This window comes from Bos taurus, chromosome 8, assembly GCF_002263795.3.
Source record: "Bos taurus isolate L1 Dominette 01449 registration number 42190680 breed Hereford chromosome 8, ARS-UCD2.0, whole genome shotgun sequence".
NCBI lineage: Eukaryota > Metazoa > Chordata > Mammalia > Artiodactyla > Bovidae > Bos > Bos taurus.
Window position 1 is genome coordinate 61,147,165 of NC_037335.1, and position 18,265 is coordinate 61,165,429.

At 44.4% G+C, this 18,265-nt stretch overlaps 1 protein-coding gene across 3 annotated transcripts in view; it reads right to left on the reverse strand.

Annotated features, from left to right (window-relative positions):
* Positions 1 to 18,265, reverse strand: part of PAX5 (paired box 5) — a 182,106-nt gene that overhangs the window by 151,048 nt on the left and 12,793 nt on the right. For all 3 annotated transcript variants that reach the window (XM_005210162.5, XM_059889473.1, XM_059889475.1), the window contains exons 2-4: positions 16,813 to 16,978; positions 11,546 to 11,743; positions 3,518 to 3,582 (exon numbers count right to left, since the gene is read on the reverse strand). In XM_005210162.5, the coding sequence (XP_005210219.1) occupies positions 3,518 to 3,582; positions 11,546 to 11,743; positions 16,813 to 16,978 (429 nt within the window). The remainder of the gene's footprint in view (positions 1 to 3,517; positions 3,583 to 11,545; positions 11,744 to 16,812; positions 16,979 to 18,265) is intronic.

The following is an 18,265-nucleotide window of genomic DNA, read 5'->3' on the forward strand; positions in this document are numbered from 1 at the left end:
GGTCAGGGCCCCGCAGGAGGCTAGGGGGCGGCTCCCGGGAGGAGGAAGGTTGGGCCCCAACAATCCGGCAAAAACAAAGGCACTCCCCCAACACCAGCTTGGTGGACCGAGCGGAGAGGGTGGGGGCGTGCTAAGGATGCCTCCCCCAGAACAGCAGCCACACCTGGAAGATAAGAGCGCCCCCCTCCCAAGAGAACTGACAGCGGTGAAAGGAACTCAAACGCAGCCTATCCAAGGATGCAGGAAGCAGGGGGATGGAGCAGAGAAACTGGGGAGCTGGAGCCCACAGCCAGCCAGTGCTAAAAAAAACAACCTACTACTTAGGCAGGCTCACTGCCTATTTACACATCCACCCATCCACGCAGACATAAATATCTGCACACTCACACACATAGCCAGCAAAGCACCTAATGAAGACTGTCTCTTTTTTTAATAGTTCCTCACTGTCTTATTCTCCTTCCAGTTTACCTGGATTTTAATATTTAATATTAGTTATATAATATTAAAAGTGAAAGTGAAATTGTTCAGTTGTGTCCAACTCTTTAAGACCCCATGGACTGTAGCCTACCAGGATCCTCTGTCCATGGGATTTTCCAGGCAAGAGTACTGGAGTGGGTTGCCATTTCCTTCTCCAGGGGATCTTCCCGTCCCAGGGATCAAACCTGGGTCTCCTGCATTGTAGACAGACGCTTTACCCTCTGAGCTACCAAGGAAGTCTATATATATATATTACATATATATATGTAAATATACTCTATGTTATATACATTGATGTATAATAATGTTAATCTTTTCTGAGAACTTACTCTGTCCCAGGCATTCTTGCATTATCATATTTGATTCTGAGAACAAACTTATAAGTTAGGTCACTGGAAAGGTAAAGGAACCAAGGCTCAGAGAAGGTAAGTGACTTGCCCAAGGTCACACAGCTAATGAGACAGTGCAGTGACTGGAACCCAAGAACTAAAGTCTTAAGCCCTGTAGTAATCTGCTCCTCACTAATGAATAATGAAAAAACAATAATATGCTTCACATGAATAATGTACTTTTCGTTTGATGCTTGCAATAACTGAATGCTATTATTCATTCTCATTTATCAAGTGAGGAAACTGAGCCTCCATACGGCAAAGTGATTGGCTCAAGGTCATCTCACTAATAAGCAGTAGCACCAGGGCTCAGCCTTGGGTCATCTGGTTTAAAGTCTAGATTTCTTCCGCCCCAAAACGTGGGTCGATGATTTACTGTGACTGAGGTATTAATATTTAAGTTCCTAAGAATAAGAATGGGGGAGGGGAGGTTTCAGCAAGTTTCACATTAACTCCTGGCCCCAGAATCTAAGAGGGAGACCCTTCGGTCATCAAGGGCCTCTCAAGCCGTACAGCTGAATTTCCATTTCTGGGCTGTGGGAATTCTTTCTCGGTTCATTAAAACCTGTAGACCGATCTCAGGCACATTTCCTTTGGCTGTAACTAGCTGGAGGCAGGTGGAGCTGCTTTTGACTCTAAAGCGTAAGAAAGGACTGGAGATGGAGGTGATCCGTTGAGAAGCTGTTTGTTGCTTTCCTTGGAGCACATCCAGCTTTTGCCCCTCCAGACCTAAGGGGAACAGAGCTTTCTTCTCATAGTTGAGTTTGATTTTAGATCTTCCTTAGGAGACACAGAAGTAGAAATCGTTAACTTCTCTTTTCCTTCACCAGAAGAAGCGCCTCAAAATAGATTTATGCAAATCTCACAACCTTTTTTGTGTTAAGGTGCAAAGAACAGAGGAAGAAAGAAGATCACAAGTCATTTGATTCTTTAAACAACAACAACCGCTTGTAACCAAGGTTCACCATGTTGCTAACAGAGCTGATGACATTTGTTCCAATATTTTGTGATCACACTTAGCTCAAAAGACCCAGGTTCCAATTCTGGCTTCTCCACTTACTGGCCATGTGACCGAGGGCTAGTTATTTCATCTCTCTAAAGCTTCCATTTCCTCACTCTTTGATAAGTTTATAAACTATTAGGGGCGGCACACACATAAGATATGGTTTTTATACAAATTTCTGAGATTAGGCATTCCACTGACTGTCAAGTGGAATTATTCCTCTAACCCAATTGAAAGAATATTATCAGTTACCCTTAGTAGTCATTGCTATAGGACCTGAAATAGTTAAAGCTGCAAATGAAATCTCAGACACAGATATTTCCCCAGAAACTTCCCTCAATCCTCTTCACTCCAGCTCAGCACAGCTGGTCCATCCCTCTCTTCTGTTCCCACAGCACCCTGTACTTTCTTCTTGAGCCTGATCTCAGTATTTGCAAACTTCTCTTTGTAATTGTTGTTGTTGTTTAGTCGCTAAGTCATGTCTGACCCTTTGTGATCCCATGGACTGTAGCCCATCAGGCTCCTCTGTCCATGGGATTTCCCAGGCAAGAATACTGGAGCCAGAAGCCTTTTCCTTTGGGGAGGGGGGAGCGGCGGTGCAGAGAGAGCTCTTCTCAACTCAGGGATCAAACTCGCGTCTCCTGCATTGGCAGGCGGATTCTACCACAGAGCCACCAGGGAAGTCTGAAAACATCTGTCAAAACCTGGGCTCTTTGTGATAGTCCCCACTAGACCAAGAAGCCCTTGAGAACGGGGGATTTTGTCCTACCCCCTTTATAATGTTAGTCTCCACAACAGGTTGCATAGCAGGGACTTAGCCAATGCTTTTTGGATGGATTACTAAATGAAGAATTATTTTATGTAAAGGAGGAATTCTGTCTTACTTTGATGCAAAGAGGCAACCATAAGCAATCAGAGATCTTCACGCTTTCTCCCAGCTAACCAGAGGTGTTTCCCTTATCCCAGGTGGAGAAATAATCCACCTTGAGTAGAAACACGTCACATTCATCTCAGGATCTTTGCAGGGAAGGGAAAGCAAGGGAAACTTCTGAATTCCTGAGTAATAGGAAATATAACTCCCCTCCTTGGTCACTGTCAGACTTCACCCATGAGTGTCAGAAACCCCAGTGGCAGCCCTTGACAGTTCATGGAGCAACGAGATCGAAGCAAAAGAGAGAGAGAAAGAAAGTTTAGGAAGTTTTGCCACATCTTCACTCAAGACTGCAAGTGCACAAAGAATTGTTGAAGGGCTGGTTGGTAGAAGAAAAAAACACATTCAAAACTACTTACTGACTAATGATGCAGAAAATGTTATGAATAAGTATCCCTTTCTTGATTTATTACTTTAATTATCTGACATTCTATAGACCCCCATTAGTGGATTTTTTTTTTTTTGGCTTAGATTTCAATTTTCTGTCTCATGGTGAAAGCTATTTATCATAATAATCAGTAAAATTCAAAACCTTTTAGCAGTATTTATAAAATTCATTTACCAGGTTCAGCCCTTGGAGAATGACAAAGAAGGCGCATTAGTACGTGTGCCGAAGTGTTTTATGCAGAATTATCTGTCCATAAGAATGATTAAAAGTTCTTTTGAGTACTTGGAGCCCATTAGATTTTTAAATTTTTTTTTAAAAGTTCTTCTTACCTATGCTGTGACTGGAAGCTGGGACCGGCTGGTTGGGTGGCTGCTGTACTTTTGTCCGGATGATCCTGTGAACAATTGAGAAAAACAAAAAAATGCTATTTACCATCACAGTGGAGAAGAGATCTCAAGTAGCAATGCCAGAAACCCATATCAAGTTGGGTCGTGGAAGTGGGGACAGATTATAAATCCAGGTCTGGAACTGGGGGTTTGGAAAAATTATAGGTTAGTTCTAGCTCGACCCCTACCTCCCTGGGTGTCTTTGGGTAACTGGCACCCTTCTTTGGGCCTCAACTGCCTCTTCTGTAGGAAGAGATTGGTGTGTTAATATTACAATAGTCATCCTATTCTTGGAGCAGCTTCAGCTCCATCAGGAACTCACTGAGCAAGTTAGAAAATTTCTTCCCTTCCCTGGACCTCAACCTTCCATTTGTGGAATAAAGCCACTGAACCTGGTGACCTCCCTGTCCCCTGGCAGCTCTCACATTTTGGTTTCTCTCCCTTAGAAAGCCACAGGAAGAATAACATCCCTGCCAGGTGGCACAGTGGTTAAGAATCTGTCTGCCGATGCAGGAGACACAGGAGACGCAGGTTCAATCCCTGTGTTGGGAAGATGCTCTAGAGGAGGAAATGGCAACCTGCTCCACTATTCTTGCCTGGAAAATTCCATGGACAGAGGAGGCTGGCAGGCTACAGTCTATGGGATCACAAAAGAGTCAGATATGACTGAGCTACTGAGCACACACACACACACATCAGAAATTATCAAGGGGGTGAGGGGAGCAGTGTGAATGTTGCTACAAAACTGGAAAGGGTTAAAGTGCTGCCACTTTGACTCTGGCTTGGCTTGGCTAAGAGGAAGACTGAATTACACAAAACAGTGGAAAGGCTCTACAGAGCTGGAGCCAGGGTTGTCCTGCATGGTCTTCCCAGAGACCTCGCTCTAGTTCTAAGATAAACTTGATTATAATCCTGGGCAAGTCCATTCCACTGTGGGGGCCTCAATACAATGAGGGAATTGGAACAGACCACTCTTTGCTTACTTTAATCCATCCTTTTTAGAAAAAAAATCTTATCATAAAGCCCAGTGTATAAAATGATCAATAGCAGCGGCACCTTCCCTTTGCTACCGGGCAGCTCTGATGCCCTTCAGCAGAACCTTGGGCTTTTAGTAAATTTCCAGCTGGGACAACACGTGAGGCCTTCATGAGACCCCTGAACCCAATGCATTGTAAAGCAGCTGAACAAAGTGAAGTGAAAGTGAGTTAGTTGCACAGTCATGTCTGACCCTTGGCAATCCCATGGACTGTAGCCCACCAGGCTCCTCTGTTCAGTGCAGGAGACACAGGAGAAGCAGGTTCGATCCCTGGGTTGGAAAGATACCCTAGAGGAGGAAATGGCAACCTGCTCCACTATTCTTGCCTGGAAAATTTCATGGACAGAGGAAGCTGGCAGGCTACAGTCCATGGGGTTGCAAAGGAGTCAGGGATTGACTTGCCTGGGATTCTCCAGACAAGAATACTAGAGTGGGTTCTCCAGGGGATCTTCCTGAGCCAGGGATCGAACCCTCGTCTCCTGGATTGCAGGCAGATTCTTTACCAACTGAGCCACTAGGGAGCGGCTGACCAGGGCCAGGCCAGAAGTTACTTGGGGTCTGCAAGAAGATTCCTCCCCTGGCATTTAGGAGAAGGGTGGATGGTAATAAAATGTGCAGCTTCTTTAGAAAAGTTCTATCCCAGCCTCCAACTGTGACCTTTTAAAGAACATTTACTAGAGTGCTTCCTAATTATAAAAGTCCTTTGTGCTCATGGTAGACTATTTGGACAAGTATAAGGAAGACATCTAAGACCACATTTTGGTGTATTTCCTTTATGCTCGCCTTCCTATGTGCATTTGGAAATATCCATTTTTTTCTTAATTAAATCAGGATTAAACCATGTGTACAATTCTATGTCCTGCTCTGTTCACTCAGCTTTATATAAGAAACTTTTTCACATTTCAGAACATTCTTTATGGAAGTTTGTTTCAGGCTGCACTGGTCTCCAGCTTGTGCACCAGGAAAGGGAGAAGAAAAATGGCAGATGCCTCTTCTAAAATTCATCAGGCCTTGGCCCCTGCTCTCTGTGATCGCACAGCTCAATGCTGGGCATGCAAGGCACTCAGCATCCTCAGCTGACAGCCTGGAATGGATGTTTCTGTTCACACCACAGCCCAGCCACGGGATCTCTGAAGCCCAGGCCACCTGAGCTCTGCAGAGGGCCTTTTGCTGTTTTCTGTTGAGTCAGCAATGTTTTGCCTCAAATATCCTCACAGTGTTTGCTTATTTGTTTTCTCCAATATTCAAACCACTTATTTTGACTAAGCAAACAGGGAATGTGTTAACAAAGACCTAGGAGTGAGGCAGTTTTTTAGACTCTACAGGAATTAAGCTAGCACCTGACCTAATTTGGGGATGTCTGTGTATGTCACCTTCTCTGTGTATACATGTGTCTGTGTCTATATATATATCACTAGATGTGTGAATATATATGGAGATGCAAGATTTAACTATATTTATCTATATTTTGATTTATATATATACAAACATATAGTAAAATATATTGCAACTATTTCCCATTGAAGTCCAGCATAAGGTCCTAATTTTGAAAGCATTGTTTTCCATTAAATTTGTACATAAGCAAAGAAAATTATATTTTCCTTATTTTTCTTTAAAAATAGTTATAAATTGTTGGTAAAACATAATCAGTTGTTATAAATCATTGAGCAGCAGCTGCAGTGGGGTAAGCAGGTCCCAGACCCAGACTTCTAGAGTTTGAACACCAGTTTTACAATCTGCCAGCTGCACGACCTTGGGCAAGTTTCTTAACCTCTCTACCTCAATTTTTTCATCTGCAAAAAAGAGACTAAGAATCATTCTTGCCTCATAGGGTTATTATGAGAATTAATTAAGTACTTAGACCAGTGGTTGCTGCATAGTAAATTCTCGATAAATGTTAGCTGTTGTTATTTTCATTGGTATCTTCATAAAGATTAATGACTAGCTTCAACCTTAAAAGGTTCATATTTTCCACAAATGCCTTAAAAACACATGGGATCCCCTTGGGAGCTGGGGAGGGGAGGTAGCCATCCCCACACCCTATTTTAAGGCTGTGGCAGGGCTGTCTTTTACAGGGGGACTTGAACTGTAGGGAACCCTTCAAAGGTATCTCCAGAGACAGAGATTCTGCCCATCTGCCTGCAGCAGCTGCCAGAAAGAGAACAAAGAGCATCATCTTCCACGGAGAAGAAATGGGAGTTGGAAGAACAACACTGTAATTGAATTAGAGTGATTCTTAAAAAACAAAAAATTAACATCAGGACTCATCACCATAAGAGTCACACTCTGGACTTTTCTAAACCAGAGACAATTGGGGCTAATTGACAGTCAGTACTAAGAGGTATAGCCTTTACTTTACTTTGCCTGACCTTGAATGCCATAGGATCATTCGAGATGGTCCAATGGGGGAGGAAGCTCAACAATCAAAGAATTCCTACAAATAAGGAAACTAAAGCCCAGAGTGTTCAAATGACCTGCCCAAGGTCACATGGCAAATCAGCTCCCATGCCTGGGCACTTTTCTTTGAGCCACATTCAAAGGAGGTGGGACTTTAGCAGAGGGACTAAATACTTCCTACATAACACATAAAGCCTAGCTGGATTCAAAATCCATCTAGAATCCAAAGATTCCAAGTCTGAGCAGCTTTAGATATTACAGACATTGGCAAGGGTCCCATTTCAACATCACCCTCACTGCTTGGAAAGGCTAAGTCTTGTCACTATCACCCCCAGCCACCACCCCGCCCCCACCACCACATACAAAATTCCACTGAAAGAAAATCGTGTTGCCTTAAAAGAAGAAATGAAGTTATAGGGCTGAAGAAATACCCATGTTTACTGCACTGATCAAACTGCCATTGGTGCACAGGTGCAGAAAGAATCTTGGGCCATCATCTATACTAAGAATGCAAAAACTAAGGGTCCAAGCTTCAAGACAGCAGCCAAGCTGCAGAGAGCCCACAGGTGACAGGCAGGCCTGCAACTGACATGGAGAAGAAAGAGGAAAGGGATGAACTTGCTGCCCAAGTTAGGCTGAAGAATAGGGTTTATAAAGGGTCATCCCCAGGCCACACCCATCGCTGGACTAGGTGCGTTTGGCCTGCAGAGTACATTTATTTTCATTTGAATTAGTTGTCAATATTGGTAAGTTGGGAGCTTTACATGAATACATGAATTTCTAGCTTCTCCTGAAAAATCAGAACACCCAGAATACTGGCCCCACATTCTCACAGGACAACCACGGCTGGAGCTAAATAGGGCTGCCCCTCTAGGCTGGGAGTGCTGCTCAGTTTAGAGCCATGGGACTGGAACAAACAAAGAAGGAAGACTCCATCCATCCCCTCACCCCCGGCATTGGGCTCAGCTCTAGGAGAGTCTCCTCCAACTGTCTCAGGTTGGGTTCCAAGCGTCCTTCCTGCAGGTTGTGAGCATCCCAGCATGTATTTGTCCTTAAGAAGTCACACAAACATGATGGTTTGTGTCCCAGGAAATCTCCCACAATCCCAGCACAACTGGTTCAGTGTTGCTTCACCCCAGTCAGTCATAGCTTCCCAGGCAGAATCCCCAGAAGGCAGCAGGAGTTCACACACTTCTGGTGGGCGGGGAGAAGGCACTGTGGCCCCCAGAATAGCTACCGATCCAGCCACCCCCTCCCTCCCTAGTTGTTTGAAGTAGTGGAGCAGTGAGAGACATTACCTCCCAGGGAAGCAGGGGCTGGGAGAGGGAGCTACGGACCTCTTACACAACATTTGCAAGACAGTTACTTAGAAGCTGCATCTGTTAGAGTGCAGTGGGATCTTTATATGGAAAATAAAACTGTGTACTGGGATGGCTCAGGCTTTGTGAGGGTGTGGGTAGGGGAAAGCAGTCACACAAGACACAAGACTGCCACCCCCCTCCCCACCTGCCGCCCTTAGTTTATTTGCATTGCATGGTCTGTTGCTAAAGACACCAAAGAGCTCTCATTGAAGAATGTGGTGAGGAGCCAGAGAGTGCTCCCAGGAGGAGCCCCAGAAAGAAGCACAGGAAAAGGCTATAGATCACAGAGGAAGCCTACAGACAGGCAGCAAAGCATCCAGGCTGCAAAGCTGGGGAAGGGAGTGGGAAGGCAGTGGGGATGACTGCTTCTCCTTGTCTCTCTCCTCACAGTTCCTCAGTTCTCAGTTCTGCACTGGCAGAGTCCTACCCAGGAGTGGAGGAAAGAAACAGCCCTTTTCTTCCCATCAGGGGACCTGGGCTCCACCCCACATCGAGCTCAAAGTCATAGTTCCTGTGCGCTCCTGTGCACTGTGAATAGATCCTGGGCCTTAGTTTCTATACTTGTCACAAGAGAGTTAAGCCTTGAGGTTGTCGGAGATTACAGATGTGGAAGCCCCTTAGAGGCACAGCCAGTGGGGCCACTGGGCCACCATGTGGGCTGGGACACCACGGGGAGCCCTGAGGCTAGCCATGGCCCAGCAACTAGCAGCCTGATGCCCCCCACAGCACCACTCGGGATACAAAGCACCAGCTGAGCTGTGATTTCCCTGGACACTCCTTCAAGTACCCCCTTCACAACCTTCAGCACATCTGTAATCACTGTGCTCGGTTTGCTTTATATGCTTCTTTCAAATAACGTACTTTTTTATTTAAATAAACTTATTTTATAAGGGAATATTAGTTCTTTACCATAACTGGGGAGAGGTAGTTTGTAAAGTTCACTATCACTGGTTTGATGTGCTAGTTTTATTTTTCTCAAGGACATTCAAAAAACAGTTTTCCTTCCAGGATGACAGAAGATAGAAGCTAGGGCCAGCAAATGATTTGTGCTTGTCCTGCAAAGGCATTTTCTCATTGACATTAGTTGCCACTGTTTAAAGGTATAGAGATTTCATACACACACACACACACACACACACACACACACGCAAACAAGGGCTAGTTTCTGGATTCTCTTCTTTTTTTTTTTGGATTCTCTTTAAGAACGGAAAAAATCGGGCTACCACCGGGCCCACATGCCCAGCGGCTTTCAGTTGGAACCGAGAGACAACTACCCCTTCAATACAGCTTGAGTTCCTAGTTTGTACAGACCCAACCTTTCTGGCTGCCTTATACCTGAGCCACTGCCCCCATGGCACCACCCACCTGGCTCCACGTCGGCACTGGAGTTTATGACCTCCACGGGCCACCTGAGTTATCTTTGAAACCACCTGTGTAACCTAGATTGAAAAGTCTCTGGGTCCCCAGAGCCTGACCACCAGTTTTATGGAAACTGCTCTGCTCCTTCACCACTCTGAGCAGCTCACGCCTCACTCCATGTTAAGGTTTTTGAAGGCACAGGTAAGGGGGAAAAGTCACGTTGCCTTGTGTCATGGAAAACTTTCCAAGAGCTGGAAGTAGGGGACTCTAAAAGCATACAGACCCCCTCCAGAAAGAACTGGAGTTATTCCCCCACAAGCCCCCTAAAAACCTACTCCAGTATTCTTGTCTGAAGAATCCCAAGGACAGAGGATCCTGGCAGGCCACAGTCCATCCACAGGGTCCCAAAAAGTCAGACAGTGACTGAAGCGACTTAGCACCATATGGCACGGCAAACCCACCACAATAATTGCTCCCTCTCCAGCAATTTTGTGCCTATTGTCAGGCTGTCCAGACCCCTCAGTGAAAGCTAGAACCCTTTCCTGGACAAGGAGCCCCTCTAGAACAGAAACTAAGAGATAGATCGTATGTCTGATTCCTCTCGCTCTTCGTGGTACCTTGGGGGATGTCAGAGCCAAAGTAAAGTTTGCTGAGAGAAAAAAATCAGGCTAATGGTTTATGAGATAGCAGGACTCTAAATACCAACATGAACATTCACACGGTGATTCTGTGCATTTGAGTCATCATGGAATCAACAACTGTCAGGACCAGAGGGGATCTTAGAAATAGTCTGGTTTGACCACTTCATTTTGCTGCAGGGGTCCCCTGTGCCCAGGCAGGCTCTGCACTGACAAGAGCAGGGCATGACCTTGGAGAAATGGGAACTATTCAGGTTTTCAGTCTGCTGGCTTCGTTTTTCTTTGTGGGGTTTAGAGAACCATCATTTCTGTCATCTCACAACTACATCCTTGACTCTACGGGTTTCAATGGAGTTGAGACCACACCTCCTACAATAGAAAACATTCTTTCAGGAATTCAGTTCTGAAAGCTCCGTTGGATGTATTCTGGACCAGACTGGATAAAAGAAAGCCCTCCCAAGAAGATCCTCTGCCTGGTACTTAAGGCATCTCTCTGGTTCTTTCTGTCCAAGGGTGAGATTCAGGGCAACCGAGGAGAAGGCAACCCCCTAACTGCACAACATCTTAGCATCCTGGATGTCACTCTTGGAAATCACAGACCCATATCAGTACCACCAGATCCTGGGCTCTCAGAGAGATGAAGAACCTTGTCAAGGTCACACTCTGAGTTTGTGGCAGGCCTGACAAATCTGAAGGGAGCTGAAATCTCCCAACTGCAAGTCCAGGCTCTGTTCCCCACACTCAGTGTCTCAACCTCTGCCCAAACTGGAGGCAAAGATTTTCCACCTGGGAAGCTCTGAGGTGGGCCAGTGCTAACCTTGGGGACTGGCTTGCAAGGAAGCAACGTTTGTGAAGACCTAACAGGACATTTCATTGTTGAGTGCTCCACATGCAGAGACAGGTAGTGGAGGGAGTAATGGAAATGACACCGGAGTCAGAAAAATTTGCAGCAGCCAGGTGCTGGCATAGCCTCCTCTCCCTGGGCTTAGGACTTCTGCCTACTTTGGAGAGAAGAGTGATAGAGAGACCCATCCAGCCCTGTGCACATCCCTCCTGACTGATAATGCCTGTGGGGACTTGGTGAAAGGAGAGACCAGATCTTCAGGAAAGGCACGTGCATAGCCACTGGCATTTCCACCCCACCCAGACCCTCAGCTTCCCAAAGGCACTAGCCACTCACCTGTTGATGGAACTGACGCTGGGCACTGTGTCATTGTCACACACCCGTTCCGCCAGCAGCCGGTCCCTGATCTCCCAGGCAAACATGGTGGGATTTTGGCGTTTATACTCAGCGATTTTTTCCACCACTTTGGGTGTGGCGACCTTTGGTTTGGATCCTCCAATTACCCCAGGCTTGATGCTCCCTGTCTCATAATACCTACGACCCAAGGAGAAAGGAGTTTAGCCATGAGAAACCAGAAAAATGGACATTGGTAACAAAATAATGGACTACTCTGTCCAGGAAATGCCCAGATCTGTGCTATCTCATATGTAGCCACTGGCCGTGTATGTGGCCTTTGAACGTTTGGAAAGTGATCTGTTTGAATTGACATGTCCTCTAAGCATCAAATACATATCAGGTTTTCAAAAACTAGTACAAAAATAAAGTCAAAATCTCAGTAATGTGTTTTCCATTGGTTATATGTTGAAATGATCATCTTTTTAATATATGGATTAAATAAAGTATACAATTAAAAGTAATTGTACCTGTTACTTTTTCCTTTTCTAATGTATGACTAGAAAACTTTAAACCTCCTACATGGCTTACATTACATTTCCATTGGATAGTTCTAGTCAGAATGCTCAGCCTTAATTAATTAATTGTCACATTTATCTACCACTTGATAATTCACAGAAAACTTTCCAATTGGTTTTCCCATTTGATCCCCACAACACCTCTAAAACACATAATTTTTAATTTCTAAAGTACAACATTCAGTTTTGAATGGCTGAATGCGTGAATGATTATACAAACAGGCCTCCATCTACAGACATAAAACAGACCCATAGAGGTTACCTGGCTTGCCCAGGGTCACCCAAGACCCAGGGCCAAACCAGGACTGTGGCCCAGCCTTCTGAGCTAAAATTTCCCCAGAAAGTTGCCTTGTGTCTTTCTTTCGTTGGCTCTCCCATTCCCTAGCAGACTCACCTGCTTAACTTCTTTTTCCATAAGAGAAAAACAATAACCCTGGCATAAAATTTAAAAGAATGTCAGATTCCAGAATTAACTGGCAATATGAGTTACACATAAGTCAAAACGCAAGCAATCAAAAAAAAAACCAACCAACCACAAGTCACTGCAGCTCTTCCAGGGACCTCCTCTGAGGTAAATCGCTGTTTCTAAGGACATTTCCATGCTATCAGCTCTTCCTCGTTAACGCAAATAGGATGTCAGGGTTTTACAGTAAAACCGAAACCAGGGAGAAGAGAGCCATGAAAGATCATTTCAGGGGAAAAAAATTACTTGATTTCTTTTCTGAATCTAAGCCTTCACTGGATGTCTCTCTCAACATTTACAGAGGAATTTTTGACTTCCTCTTGAAAAGGAGATTATCTTGTATTTGGGAAAAAAATTTTTTTAATAAAAAAGACATTTTGGAGATGACTGAAAAAATTTAAACCTAACGAGTTTACAATAAGCAAAGGTGGGTCTATGATGGGTAGGAAAGATAACACAGGACAATGAGTGGTTCCATTGAAAGAGATGCTGAAATTCTCAGCTTGGGTAAGTCTGGTTAGGGCCAAGTTAGCGAATATCCTAGAAACAGAAGAAACCATTTGGGAACAGTGATATGGATGCACAAATTTTATTTTCCATTGAGAAGACTGTCATGTACAAATTTGTGGACCATAAAGCAAAACTCAGTCTATGCTCCCTCTTTCTATAATTGATAAAAGTCTATTAGTCACAAACAGGTTTTTAGAAATATCCAAGAAAAAATTTTTTTTTGCCAGAAGTCTAAAAAGTATCTAAATCACAGCATACAGCAATCTTGGCAGATTCAGCAGATCCTTTCAATTTTACAACAGAAAATTATCTGTTACTACAACACAGCATCTCATTATTCAGGCGCAGTGCCTTAAAGTTTACAGAGTCTTCCTCGAATTATCTTGATTCTCACAGTCCTGAGAGGCCAGCAAGATTTTATGTAATCAAAGGGAAAACCGATGATCAGAAGATTAAATCCTTGCCTAACCCCCTTTTGGAACTTAGAAACAGTCCCAGGCTTTCAAACCTGACTCTGAATCCAGTGCTCTTCTCACTAGAACAAGCTGCTGCTTTAGTTATAAAAATTAATTGACATTAGTACTAATAATAAAGATCCCTTGAAATTACAGACAGCTCTACTGTTTACCAGCCATTTTCGTGTGCATGTCTCTTATTCACTCCATCTATACTCACAGAGGGTCTGTTAGGACACGCACTGTCTTGGGATGGGGGTTCTGACACATAGAACACCCCGTGCTCAAAATATGTTAGCCCAATGGGACTGCAAAATCCATGCAGAAACTCTGAGAGGGTGGCAGGATGTAGCCCTCACCACCCCCAGTACTCGCCCCACTTGCATGGCTGGGGGTGGCAGTGCCCAGGACTCACTCTCCATCCCATTTGAGCACTGCCAACCGTACAAGTCTATGATCCTGACACAGGAGGTCTTCCTTTTGTCTGACGCATAGTCCAGGCACTTAGAAGCCAGCCCTGACACTCCAGAAAACCCCAACTGGCAACTGTGTCAAGTGAGGATCTGACTACCCTTTCATCTCAATAACCACCCTTTCACCTCAGCAAAACAGCCACGCAGGACTTATACACGACAAGACGAACAATAGCCACTAACCCACAGTGTGGTTTGGTGCAAGGAGCATTAGTTTGAGAGTCAAGAGGTACAGATGCCAGTCAGTGGCTCTGATACTAATTCACAGTGTGACCCCGATCAACTCACTTAGCCTCTCTGGACCTCAGTTATCCCATTTGTATAATAAGGGGAGGATGTTTGCCTGGCCTGCCTTGCAGTGCCATCATGAAGACAGAAATGCAGAGTGGTTAAGAAAAAGCTTTGCAAAACAGAAAGAGCATGTGTTGTGGATTAAAATCCTCTGAGTGTTTATTACTATGTAACATACCACCCAATTCCAAATGGCATGAACCTCCCAGCCAGGCTTCAGTGAAAGAAGACAACAGCCCAGCTTTCTGGATGGATGTAAATGGGTCTCACATGCCACTGGGCTCTCCCTCTGAGCCCCTCCAGAGCCTTGAGCTCTGTGGACTGAATGCCACACTCCTGGCAGACCGCCACCTTCCTGAGATGACTCGGACTGCCCCAGGGATCCTGCCTGCCTCGCCACGCAGCCTCTGAAAACCACGGCCACCACACACCACACGCTCTCCACAATCTGTCACCCCGTGTGTGCCCATCAAATTCTTCAGTGACCGAAAAATTAAAAAAAAAAAAAAAATCAGTGGATGGAACAAGCCCAGTTCAGAAATTCCCAGTCACCCTGTTTTAGGGCTGAACTTGTTTCTTAAAAGGCAGTTCTAATTAGAGTGACATTTTGTCCACTGTGGTTCTTAGTTATGAAAATAATGAGCTATGAAATTCCAATTTATTGTTGACAACTTAAACGGCCAGGCACCGGAGCGGCGCATAACTTCCGAGTGCCACTCTACCTAGTGACAAATCTATTCCGGGCCGCGGGAGGCTGCTGGCTGGGCCTGGGAGGGTCCCTGTGTCCTTTAGTCCCCCAAGGAAGATGTGGAGGGCTCCTGGGCACCAGAACATGAGGACCCGGCATCTGGATGTTCCCTCTGAGAAGGGCTCAGCATCTTGCTCTGAGAAGATTCCAAATAGCAAGCAAAATGTCGGCTCAGCAAAGACATCTCAGCAAAAACAAAGAAAGGGCCTCCTTTTTCTCTCTCTCCACCTCCATACAATGAGAAGGCTTCCCAGGAAGACATCGAAGATCCCTCGGCCCTCCAAGTCTGATGCTGAAATGCTCTGAGATATCGTTCTCCTTTCTCTTTCTATCTTCTTTATTTCTCTTTCTATTTCTCTCTTTTTGAATCAATCCCTTTCTTTTCTGTTTCTTTTCTTTCTCTTTTCTCTATCTCCCTCTCCTCTAGTTGTTTTTTTTTTTTTCCTTTCCTTTTTCGTTCTCATCCTGTTGCCTAAAATCACTTTCTAACAAGAATACCATGCGCACAGCCTCCATGGCTGGGATGAACTGGTATGGTTGGGAGCATGAGGAATAAACAGGGGGATATGGTCTCTAAAGGTGCTGCCAGACCCCCTGGCCCTGAAACTTCTCTTGGCCTCCAGCAAGTCTTCTCAAGTTTAAAAACTGTTATTCCCTCCATCTGAGAGAATGTCTTAAATTCCAGCAGGTGGGAAAGAGTAAGCAGAAAGTCACAATGGCACTGACATACTTCAAAATATTTATTTTCCACTCAGCCATCTGTTCTCAAACTATAACACAAGCTACAGGCCAAAGCCTGTTTTCTGACCTGCAAGAGAAATCCTGAGAGAGTACTGACAGCTAAACCCAAGAATGTTCCTGACTGCCAGGGCAGACCTATAACAACTTCACTTGCCTGGAAACATACTTGCCGCTTTGGTTTTGGGGTGCAGCGAGATGCAGACGGTCTCAGAATTCTTAAGGCCTCTTCCCAGCCTGAGTGCTGATTGGCTGGAAGCATCTGAGTCACTCATTTTGCCCTCTACAATTTGTCTCCTCATCTCAAAACAAGCTTTCTTGGACCATCTCACCCAAGAAAATAAACAGGTGTGTTAAGAGGCTACAGAGCCCTTTGGGAGAATTGGCATTGTTGGTATTCTTCTTGCAGCAAATTGCAGGGTCAAGTGGCAACTTTCAACTGTCTAATTTGAGAGTTGGTGTTTGTTTGTTTGTTTGTTTCCTCTCTAAATTTCATATATATTTAGGATGCCTGCCACTATGAAGGAAACAAAACATATAGAAGGAAAACACTGCAGCCCAAAATAATAAGCTAGATGATAACCCAGAACTGAAAATGACAGCTGACTTTTAAAAATGGAATGTGCTTTTTGAAAACATTAAAATGAAACATTGAAGTCTGGTTATGTGATTTTATAACTTGTGGATTTTCCACCCAGCCCTGCTCAGGCACCAAATATAGATAGGGGAATTCCCAAGAACCTCTTATTCCTGGGTTCTTAGGAATAATTCACCAGGCTTTCAGAAAACATGTTACCCCTTCTAACTGAGACAATCCATTCTGAAACAAAGGTTTCCTGGGGTTACTTTGAATTGAATGGCCTCAAAAGGGCTCTGCAAAGTCCAAAGTACTGTGCATGTGGAAGAAGTGCCACCATGATTCTCACTATGACACTACCACATTGGACAGCTGCTGGGTCATGTTTTAGGTTATTATTTGAAAAATCAAGGGAAGCCTGAAGCTCCTGCCTTTACCTGCCAAGAATTTTGCTGACACAACCATGGCTGACTCGAAGCTGCCTGGAGATGTCACAGGGCCTGACGCCTTGATGAGCAAGTTCCACTATCCTTTGGCGGACTACATCCGGGAGTGGCCGTCCATTCACAAAAACCCCCCCAAGCTGATTCACTCCTCCATGTCCTGAAACAGATCAGAAATAAAAGGCAAGGGAAAGGGTGGTTAGAACCAGTCGTGAAGGAAAAGAAGTGCCGCTTTGAGGACCCACAGTCCCTCTGATCAGAAATGGCAGCGGGCTGGCTATCTTGAGCCTGGGGTCTGATCACACAGGCTACATGAACACCTCAGATTGCTTTTTGAAATTAACCTTAGCCTTTGTCCTTCTTCAGCCAGTCAACTGGGCTATGATGGTAAGCATCCTCATACTGTGTTTCGTTTAGTTGCTAGCATTTTCTTTGTAATTTTTTTAAACAATGGAATATATGAAGACCTCAATCTGTACTTGGGACAGAACTTATTATTATACACGATGCAGAGGTCTAAGATAGATCCTAGGGAGAAAATACATTTAAAAATACATAAAATGTAAAGAGATTTTTTTTTAATAAAACTCTTTCCCTTTTAACAGATATCTCTAAAAGTGAAAAGGATTGCTTTAATAAACCTAGATCTCGGGGACAGGGGAATGTTTTTTAAATCAGCAATCTGATTCAAGAGCTAAGGATTAAAAAAAAAAATTTTTTTAATAGTATCTGCAGATTGCCCAGACAAACCCAAACCACTGCCTTGATAAAAATCCTTTCTTTAAGAAGGTGAGGCTCATACCTCAATCAAGATGGCAAAAAAATAAAGTGAGGCTGACATGCAGACTTGACCACTGTACCCTCTCAGAGCACACAAAAGAAATAGGTCAAAGGATCACATTTCACTCCACTGTATCAGAATTTGTTATAAAGGAGTTTCCCTGGAATTTTTGGAGTGTTTTGCAATTGACAAGCAGCTTTATGGTGGTTCAGGGAAAATAAAGAAGCCGGAGGAGGCTTCTGAGTCCCAGATTGTACAAGGGTTCTGGGATGGACTTTAAGTAAAAAGAGTCTGGGAAAGTATCTCCTCCACCCAATAAGCTCCATTCTTGTAAAAACATCAAGGTTCATCTGGATGGAAACAGAGATCCAAGTAAATGAAGAGCCAAACCAGTAAACACAGAGTGATCCAGTGTAGCAACATCATCGACCTTGTAGCTGTTAATCAGCCACTAACTGACATCATTGAGGACTGTCAAAAGACAGAAGCCAAGTCCAAGAATTTCCAATGCTGCTGACAGCTCAGAGACCAAGAAGAGGAAATCTCCTAACCTGGGACTTTGCAGGGACTGGGTTGTACCAGGGAAGCCAGGGCATCTCAGAGGTCACACACACACACACACACACACACACACACACACACAAATATACTCCAATACATAAAATA